Below are 10,283 nucleotides of genomic sequence, written 5' to 3' on the forward strand. Positions count from 1 at the left end.
TTCAAAAAAACTTTTAACTTTTCATAAAGTTCTTCTTCTGTAATGAAACGATTTACATGTGTTAGTTTTTGTGTTATTTGTTGTTGCCTTTGTTTATTTTGTTTGTTCTAATGTGTAACTTTACTTCATAACGCCTAAAAATTCAGCTTAAATTCTTGTTTTGTTAAATCTGATGAAAATTAACAGCCTTTTCAGGTAATAGCATCTCTGCCATTTGTTGCAGGACATTGTCAGTCTGGCCTAATGTCAAATGTGCTGTCCTGTTACTTCTTATTATTCCGTCATGACTTAGATTGATATGACAGGTTTGTTCTGTTATGTGAGATGACAGCAACATCAGTGTTACGGAGGCATGGCTAAGGTTGTTGCAAGTGAAGCAGGAAGGGAACACTGATCATTTCACATCTCCCGACAAATGAAACAGCACCAAATATTTGAATCAGTCACGTCACCTCTGGTGTTTCGTAGTGAAGCCCTGGCGTCAATGGGCATGTGATTACAAAGATCTGACATAAGCCCCGGCACAGTGAGACGAGACGCTTCAGCTGAGAAGAAACAAGCTTCAGAGTCTCATGACGCCTCGTGGACTGTAGCACGTTCCTCTTACTGCCTCCACATTGTGTTGGCACGATGTTGATGTGTCGCTCAATTGTGCCATCTGCTGGTTGCAAAAAACTATTACTGTGGAGTCTAAACTCGGTTCATTCATTCTGACATCTGGACACCAAAAGAGTGATAAGGCATTGTGCATAAACAAGAATGATGTGCATCATTATATTTGTGTGTGCAGTGTATGATTTCATGGGGTTACAAACATCACAGTTGTGTGACTGCAGGTGTGATCATCACGTGACAGAAAGTGCTTTAAGTGCTCAAAGTGTTTGTTTTTAAGGCAGAAAGCACAGAATACAAAGAAAAAACTAAAAACCAGCTTATAGCAGGACGTCACACATACTGTAGTGTGCATCCATGTGGGTTTACTGGATATAAATACAGGCTCCATATTTATGCAAAGGTGTAAAGAAGGTTGGTTTTAGGAGTGATTTATGAGGTCAGACGCTGATGTTGGACAGTCGGGCTTGCGTTCTCCACTCGAATTTATCCCAGAGGTGCTCTATCAGGTTAAGGTGGGTGAGTGAATACTTTTGGCAGTACAGTGTAAGTTTATGACATATTGTATCACAACTTTTTGGCAGCTGGGCAGACATACCAGTGTGTAATATTACAGAAAAACCAAGGTGAAAGAGAATCGATTGAACTGATTGTCTTGAATTCCCTTCTTTGTTTGTATTCAGTATTTTATTTTTTTGGGCCCATTGGTGTACCTAGAATAAAGTTGTGCAACATCACCTGTGCAACAGCAGTAGCATGTAGAATTGGACTGCTAAATGAACTAGTCGGTCCCTTGAAGGATTTTTCCTTTTTTACAATTATCGTGTTGTAATCTGGTCAGCTGAGTTTGCTGTTTTACATTTTGAATTCTTGGCATGTGATTTAAAGATCAGCCTGTGAGTGAATATGAAGGGAACTCATTTCTGAATCCAGTGTTCAGAGAATATCCTGCATATACTGAACTCTGTCAAACTGTTTGACATGCAAAATGACCTCTTTTTTTTTTAATCGCCCTCATGTGAACTGACCAGTGTCAAAGTCTTTACTCAGTAACAGTAAAGTATTACTCATTACTTTACTCTTTACTTTTAAAGTAATGCAGTATATTCTTTACTATCACCAATGTCAGTCACAGATACCGTGTCTAACAGTCACGTGTGCTTGCTCAGGCATTGTACGGTGAATGCAAACACTTTCTTTTGATCCATGATGCCATTAAAACCTTCACTGAGTCGCCTGTAAGCTGTATTGTATAATTTGACTGTCAGAGAACAGATTAATATTTCTCTGTGCATTTATGAATCTTCAGTTCATCGTCCGAGCCATCATACACTGTGCACTGTCTCAGAAACCTGTTTGTACACAAACATGAGGCTCATGAAACATGACATGTTTCTGTTGTAACTGTGAAATCTCAGCCTCTCTTTGTGTACTGCTAGTGATTTAGTCCTTCTCACACTTTCCTCTTTCTATCAGCAATATAGTGATGCTATTAAAGTAGGTGCCGAATTAAAGAGAAGGAAAGAAATGATCCGGGCCCCCGACTCACACTGAGTGAAGCTCAACTTCTTGGTGTGCTGGATGGTTGGGTCAGCTGTTAAAGGATGGAGGCAAGTGCTGAGAAAAGTCACAGTGAGAGAATAACAGTGGACTCATAATGAGACAACTCCAGCAGCCCAGGGGACAGCATTAAAGAAACTGGTTCTGCATTTCCAGGCAGATCGCAGCACAGCATGGATGTATGTATTTACCCTACTTACAGTACAGACTGTGCAGTAGCTGAACTGCTGTTTTTAGTGCAGAGTTAAAAACCTGTTTCCAAAAACACTCGGATGCCACGTAAAGTGTAAATAAAAGCAGAATTTGATTGCTGCTTATGACTGAATATATTTTAAAATGCTTGCATATTGTAGCCGAGGAAAAAGGGAAAAGGTTGCTGTAGTTTAAAAATGAAAATGTTTCCCTTTAAAGATTAGATGAGGCCAATTTGGCATCCAGACTCATATAGTTCAGCATTAATGGTGCTTTCACAAATGTGTAAGTAACTCATGCCACATGTCTATGAAGGTTCTCAGTCATCAAGGTCATCGTAGTCTAAAGAGCTTGGAAAGAACTCCAGAAGTCCTTTCTTTCCAAACCTCTTAGACTAACTCATGCCACAAATATACGCATTAGCACCAGTGCTGGCTTTTGAACTATGCTATGATAACTAGATGGATGGTCACCCACATTTTTAGCTTATATAACAGCATCCCTGGTTTCCAGAGGAAATGTCTAACTGTGCCCAAGTCCATCAGTCAGTCACGTTTTCCTTCAGTCAGACCTGTAAGTGCTTTCACTGTGCCCAACTCATCTGTTTGACGTGCACACACAGATCTCTACAATATCAGCTTTTTAGAATTTTGATTGTTTCCTTCAGTTGTTTCCACCCTGTACATGAGCACTACAATGTACACTGGCTCTTCTGAACATGTTCTTTCTGTTGCTCAGTTTACAGGGTCAGGTGATCTTTTACTGAGTTTTCAGCTGTCATGGTTTGGTTAGGAGTGTATGTTTTAAAAGCTGAACACATTATATAAGACGACAGCTTGATACCTTGTTAAACACAGTCATATGAAATCCAAACCTTGTGCGCTTGTAATGCTCCTCCCTGCCCCTGAGAGGCGCTGTGAGTTATAGTGTTGGCTGTCTGTCTCCAGTAATGTTTCCTGGAGCGGCTCAAAACTCCACAGCTACTCTTAACACTCTCAGTGGATGTTAGTGGACGCTAGAGTGTGCAAAATGCAGCTCGGATAAGAACAAAAGCAGTTAGGTTTGTTTTCAGCCCAGTCACGTTTTATCTGGTGTAGTGACCGGACGACTGGACATCAGCCTGCGTGTGAATGAAGAGCAGTCCACTGGACGGTGATATCTCGGTGTCACAGCGTGTGACCGGCTGTACCGGACGATGCCCCTGGCTCCTGCGACTCGGGCTCAGCTGATTCGGTCCAGTCAGAAGGACGACTATTATCGAAGCTCTCTGAGAAACAGCGCTAACGACGCCTTCCAGACTCTGGCCGGTAAGAGAAGCACAGCTAAACTGGCACTCAGTGATTCTGGTATAAGGACTGAAAGTCTTCTTTTTAACGTAGTTCACTTTTGAGCTCGTCCTGCGATGCGACAGGTGTTTGTCTCCCGGTGTAATCACGGTCTGCGACTTCAGGTGTTTCTGTCTTTACTTTTATAGGGAAACAGCCTTTAGTGAGCAGGATTATTTACAAAGGGGTTTTATATAAACTGTAGATATAAACTGTATCTTTATGACTCTAGGATATTGTAACTACATTGTAACCAATCCAGTCTTTTTTGGCCTCTTAAAATATCTTCATAGATCTATGGTTATAGTTGTTGGCCAGATCACTCTTAAAATATATATATTTTTTATGTCTATGAGATTTTTTTAACTGGAGAAATAAAGAATATATAAACGTCACTTAGCCAAAAACAGTTTTATTTATACAGCACCAAATCATAACAACAGTTGCCTCAGGCTCTTTATATTGTAAGGTAAAGATTCTACAATAATACAAAGAAAACGGAGAAAACCCCCAGAATCAGATGACCCCTGTGAGCAAGCTCTTTGGCGACAGTGGGAAGGAAAAACTCCCTTTTAACAGGAAGAAAATTGCAGCCTAACTAAGGGAGGATTCAGGGTCACTTGATCCAACTGTATGCTTTATCAAACAGGAAGGTTTAGAGCTGGATCCTAAAGTCTGTCTCCCCAGTCCAAACTGGAACCTGAAGGCTCTGCCTCCCGTTCTGCTTTTCAGTACTCTAGGAGCTGCAAGCAAACGAGACCACAGTCTGATTGAATATTTCAAAATAATAGCCCTTTGAAATTGCTCATATATTAGCCACTCTGATTGGCTGTTGCACCTCACATGATAACCTTACACTGATGTGTGCATCAGACACTTTGCAAAACGAAGTGGGGATCTCAAAACAGCAATTGACAGCATGATAGCTACAATGAATAGTATTTGCTCCAACATAGCTTCCTCCCTATGCTGCTCTCAGAAGTGTCCACTGAGCACACTGTTGTCAGCTGGTTTTCATGCACTTTTTGGTGTGTATGTGTGAAATATGACCGGTTTCAAAGGGAAGTGATGAATAAACATGAGTTGTTTTGCTGTTTATCCGTTTATCTTTACATTGCTAAGTTTGAAAGTCTGGCCCACCTAACATTGTAACTGCTGTATACCCTTACAGTGGTACTCGGTCAATTTCAAGATTTTTAGATTTCAAAATAATAGCACTTGTTCATAATGAACACCAACATGTACCTGAAAAAATAAATGTCGATCTAAATTACTGCAGTATTTTTCTTCACTTGCATGAATCATGGTGTATTTTGGAGCAATGTTGCTGCTACATGTGTGTTTGTTACATGTTACTGACTGCTGCACATGTGTGTGTTTTGACGTAAGCGTTTGGTGTTTGTATCGTCTCTGCGCTGTTGGACTGTTTAGCAAAAATCAGCCCATCTGACCTAAAACAGTTATGATATAGTGAGATTTTCTCATCCAATAAAGGAATATTTAATTTATAATCTACTCTTTATTTGATCAGAAACATGCAGCTTGTGACTTTTCCTTTTACCCATGTAAGTAGAAGCTGAAGCTGTCGGACAAATACAAGTTTGTCTCCATGTATAATCCATGTGTATATGCACTGTAGAGATATTTGTCTGTGGGATGATGTTAATCAAACATATTTCATGCTGGGCATTATATTATATGATATTGCCAAAGTGACTGTAGCCTCCGTATGTTTTCTTCATCTCCCTGTAGGATCCAGACGATGGCTGGAGTGGAGGAAGGAGATCGAGCTGTTGTCAGATCTTGCATATTTTGGCCTAACAACATTCTTGGGTAGTCACCACAAACCATGTTTAGTTAATGCATTTAGCAGATTTCCTGTTTTGATCGATGGTTCTCCTCTCCAGGCTATCAGACTCTGGGTGAGGAATATGTTAACATTGTCCAAGTGGATCCCACTAAACGTCAGATCCCCTCTCCAGCCAGACGAGGTGTGTTTGTCCTCTGCCACGCCTTCGTTCCTTATCTGTTGGACAAGCTGCTGGTGTGTCTGGAGAACGAGCTTGAAGGCGGGCAGGAGAGCCGCCGTCGGCAGCAGGTGGGGTCTGTGCCGTGGAGCCTCGAGTCTTGGCTGAGGAGATGGGTCCAGAAAGCGGCGGCGCTGTGTTCAGAGCCCCAGAGAAGGGCGTGTCTGAACGCTGTGTTTGTCCTCCAGCAGAGCCTGACCCTCCTCTATCGCCTCCATTCGGCTCTGTTTTACGTCAGCGGGTCGTTCCATCACCTGTCCAAGAGAGTGGCTGATATTAGTTATGTAGGTAATTTAAAAAAAAATCCAGTGCTGTGGGAAATATGTCCCTGATTTCTTTCTTTTTGTTGATTTTTGCATATTTGTCATACTTAAAAGCATAAGATTATCTTTGGTATCACTGTGGATGAATTCTGTGCTACTGTTCTTTGCAGAATTGTGACCCTGATTTTACTTGGAGTCCAATGAAAGTGACATTTCATCCTACAGCTCGTATCTTCATGAATGTGTGTGTGTGTGTGTTTTTAGATGCGTGTGGTAGGGCTGAACAGTAACGACAGCACCGTCGGGAGCAGTTACAGGTTACTGGGAGTCATGTCCCTCCTCCAGCTGCTCATCACTGTGTGTCTGCAACTCAACAACTTCAGACAGAGACAAAGAGCCAGGCAGGAGTGGAGTCTTCACAGGAAGCTCAGGTACACACTGGTGTGACAGCTTAAATCCCAGCACCATGTGCTCATGTCAGGGCATCGTTCCTGTTCCAGCAAGATTTAATCTACAAAACACACATTCTAGGAATAAAACCTGATGAAATTCACGTCTTTATAAAAAAAAAAAATTGATTGAAGTATGTCTGTGTAGTCCACAGCACAGACAGAGCTCCAGCCCCAGAGCTGCCCTCTGCATCCTCTGCCTGGAGGAGAGGAGACACTCCACCTCCACCCCCTGTGGACACCTGTTTTGCTGGGAGTGCATCACAGAGTGGTGCAACACCAAGGTCAGTGTGCACCATATTCAGTGTTATTGAACAAACAGCAGTGCCAGTGTGATCGCTGTCATTAAGTTCCTGTTGCCGTCTTGTCAAAATCAAGTAACAAAGAACCAAAATGCTTACTAGATTACTGACACTAATGGTATTTGTAGCCAAGCCAATGTCCTTTTATTGGCTTCTGACATGTTTAATAATTAATGAAACACACTGTAACCGCACATTTTTAATAACTTGAACATTAAAATGGGCAGAAATAACTGATCGAAAATTTTGAAACCAGTGAAAATGTAGACATTTTCCAGTCTGCCCACAGTGATGCCAGTTCAGTCGTGGCGGGCAGCATTGCATACATTTACACCAGTAAGACACTTAACAGCTGATTAAATCTACAAGCTAGCTTGTTTAACCAATGAACAGAGGGGAATCCTGGAACAGGAGCACGGGTAGTTTTTGAGGGTCAGCATCCCGGTGTACCCTGGACGGTCTCTGCAGATGTTGTTCCTATAACAGGAATTCTGCTGATTTGTGGTGTGTGGTCGTGCTATGCTCCTCCCACAGCTGGCTTTCACAGACGGCTGCCCCTCCCTGAATGTTCTTCATGATGCTCATCAGGGATTGTTGAGATTTTCTTTTAATATTAAGTTTTACAATACTTGACAACTGAAATAAAAAGCAAGTGACCAAGTTTTCCTTCTGACGTGAGTCCTTTCTGTCCTCTGGAGGTGCCTAAGTGTAACTCTTACTTTTCTAATTAAAAGATAGAAACAAAAAATTAAATGGGGAAAAAAAGAGATACATTTAATTTTTAATTCCTTTTTTTGGGCACGTCATCCAACGTATAGTCCTATAAACTGAAAGTAGGCAAAGACAGACACCAACTGCTCCACCGTGCTTCCTTCCTGTTGGGCTGCCTTCCTGTGGCACCATCGGCTTCACACCTTCAGCTACTAATGCAGGCTTGCTTGCGGTTTGTGGGTGTATATAAAAGGAGGCACTGTGGTGATCTGGTACCGTGGGGCATGATTATTCAAGACCTTGTGTGGGAGCAGATGTTAGATTTAACAGGGAGCCAATGAAGAGGAGCCAGTATAGGAGAAACACACTGTCTCTACTCACTGCAGCATTTTTTTTACCTGCCTTTTGAGACAACCTGATAATAACTTGTAGTTCATTGTTATCAGTCCAGCCAGAAGTAATCATTACATGAACTCGTTTTTTTCAGCATCACTCTATATTGTGCAGTCTTACATGTTTACACATCGAAGGACACATCGTGGTCGTTAAAGCCATCCAGAGTGTGGTTAGACACCAGGTTTCTAAGATTTTTAACATCATCTCAGTTTTATCTGAGTTTAGACATCAAGGCCTTTGTCTTTGCCATGTAATGAAAATGTGTGCTTCTGCATGCAATAGAGCTTTCTGTAAACCTTTCAGTCTGCTGTTTCACAGCACAGGAGTCTCTTTGAAATAGAAACTAAAGGCCTGAGATTGGTCCGTAACTAGCTAAGCTAGGCTGGTCAACTGACATCTTAAATTTATGTTTAATTACCAGTAACTGCAGTACATGGCCATGATTAAAGATAGACTGATGATACTTAATGTTGAAGCATTAATAGATGGTAGAGCAGTCGTCACCTGACCTCATGTGTTTTACAGGCAGAGTGCCCCTTGTGTCGGGACAAGTTCCAGCCTCACAGACTGGTGTACCTGAGGAACTACAGCTAGAACCACAGAGCCTGCACTGTAATCAACTCAACTGCAGAAAACACAACTTGTTCTTTTTTTTTTTTTTTTGCATTATTAAAAGAAAATTGAAAATGTTACCAATAAACATTGTTAAGTATTAAAATATGAATACAAACATGTACATGATTTGTGTTGCAGCCTCTGTTTCTGTTAGTTTTTGTATTTCTGTAGTAGCACGCTCCTCGGATAAAACGTAGCAGCTGATCCAGTGACAGGTGTCAGATGAGCCGCGTCCTGCTCATATTTTGGAATAAGGCTGTAAGTATGACGAGACGCGGAACCAGTGAAGGGCTGTACATAGTCTATGGCTGAAAAAAAAAAAACGAGCAGTCTAGGATGAAGCTTAGTGTCTGTGGTCTTTGCTTCGATTCTAGTTGTGCAAGACTTCTCCAAGAATATGCAGTATTAATACTGCAAACCTGGGCCCATAATACTCTTGCAAAATACTTTTTTTTAATTACCAAGAGGTTCACTTCTTGGTTAAAAGAAGATAAATAAATAAAAATATAATGCTACAGAGTTCAGAAGCAATACAGTAAGTGCAGAATAATTAATTGTCAAATATTAGAAAACGTACAACAGCAAACAGTGGTATATAAATAATGTACATCCACCTTCTCCAAAGCCCTTATCTGTGACTCAGACGACATGCAGAGCATAATGACGAGCACAGCATCTGCAAACATTGCTGGTTTAAAAAAAAACAACAAAAAAAAAAACCGCACACGCACGCACACACACGCACACACAACAAGTCATTCTACATCAGTTTCTTTAAGCCACCACATCTACGGTTTGGTTAAAGCATGCAGAGCTGGAGCATCATAACAGACTGTTAAAAAAATGGAACCCAGCCATTAAAATAAAAGGTGCACTGTATCCTAAAATGTACTGAGATTTATCTACCCACTACCTGTATATACTATATTACATAGAAAGTCAAATCTTTGATTTAAGACTCGCAGAAGACCATTCCAGCAGAAACATGAGAAACAAACCAAACATTTAGTTTTCACAAACCAGTCTAACATCCGTGATATCTTTGGATACAGCTTCAACTATACGAGCAGAGTTTCATCTTGGAAATATTACATCTGATCATTTAAAAACACAGCATTAATCTGATCAAAATACAATTTAACAACATTGCTAAGAGTTTGGATTCTCTGAAGTAAAAGCGGGGGGGGGGGGGGGGGGGGGGGGGGGAAGGGGTGTTAAACACCTCATTCAAACAAACAGCATTTTGAAACTACTGTGGTAAAAAGCACTTTCCCACAATTCCAAAAAAGTTCATTTACATTCACTTTAAATGACAGCATTCTGGATATTGTGTTCACTGAAGAATCATTTAGCCCTCAATGTGGATGGGCCGACTTCCCACTGGTCCTGTCTGCTCTTTAGTGGAGACAAACTCATGTTCAAGCCATTTCACCACCTCTTTATCACATCAAATAGATTTCATGCTGCAGCAAACCAGTTTGAAAGAAAATCAAACCAGTCCAAAGTGCTTTGAAAGCAGTGATAAGCGCAGAGGTGGCAAAGAACCAGTAACAGAGCTGGAGCACAATCCTGGGGTCAAAGTGTTAACACCATTTAAAGCTACATATTAATGGACCAATAATCATGTCTTAAAACCCTCACTTTTATGCATAATACAAACGTTTTTAAAATTGTTAACCGACTAGTGTCTGGTAACAACTAGTCAGTCGCACATCCATCATAAGACTGTTAATCAATCACTCAAACCATTATTCATTCTTCAATTTAATCTTATAATCCATTTTAATTAAAATATATTCCCCTTTAACTAAAGATGCTTGCTGGTTGGCTC

At 40.9% G+C, this 10,283-nt stretch overlaps 1 protein-coding gene across 1 annotated transcript; it reads left to right on the plus strand.

Annotated features, from left to right (window-relative positions):
- Positions 1-3,295: 3,295 nt before the first annotated feature.
- Positions 3,296-9,629, plus strand: pex10 (peroxisomal biogenesis factor 10). The gene is made up of 6 exons (XM_085144909.1): positions 3,296-3,671; positions 5,442-5,522; positions 5,597-6,000; positions 6,244-6,410; positions 6,577-6,712; positions 8,363-9,629. Exons 1-6 carry the CDS (start codon positions 3,560-3,562, stop codon positions 8,429-8,431), a joined length of 969 nt encoding a protein of 322 aa, XP_085001035.1. The 5' UTR covers positions 3,296-3,559; the 3' UTR covers positions 8,432-9,629.
- The last annotated feature ends 654 nt before the right edge of the window (positions 9,630-10,283 follow it).

This window comes from Neolamprologus multifasciatus, chromosome 20, assembly GCF_963576455.1.
Source record: "Neolamprologus multifasciatus chromosome 20, fNeoMul1.2, whole genome shotgun sequence".
NCBI classification, from domain to species: domain Eukaryota; kingdom Metazoa; phylum Chordata; class Actinopteri; order Cichliformes; family Cichlidae; genus Neolamprologus; species Neolamprologus multifasciatus.

Excerpts from the sequence above, each read along its gene's own strand:
- pex10 (XM_085144909.1), top strand. The coding sequence starts at position 3,560 with ATGCCCCTGGCTCCTGCGACTCGGGCTCAGCTGATTCGGTCCAGTCAG. Across the intron at positions 3,672-5,441 it reads CGCCTTCCAGACTCTGGCCG|GATCCAGACGATGGCTGGAG; the intron begins GTAAGAGAAGCA and ends ATCTCCCTGTAG. Across the intron at positions 5,523-5,596 it reads TGGCCTAACAACATTCTTGG|GCTATCAGACTCTGGGTGAG; the intron begins GTAGTCACCACA and ends TCTCCTCTCCAG.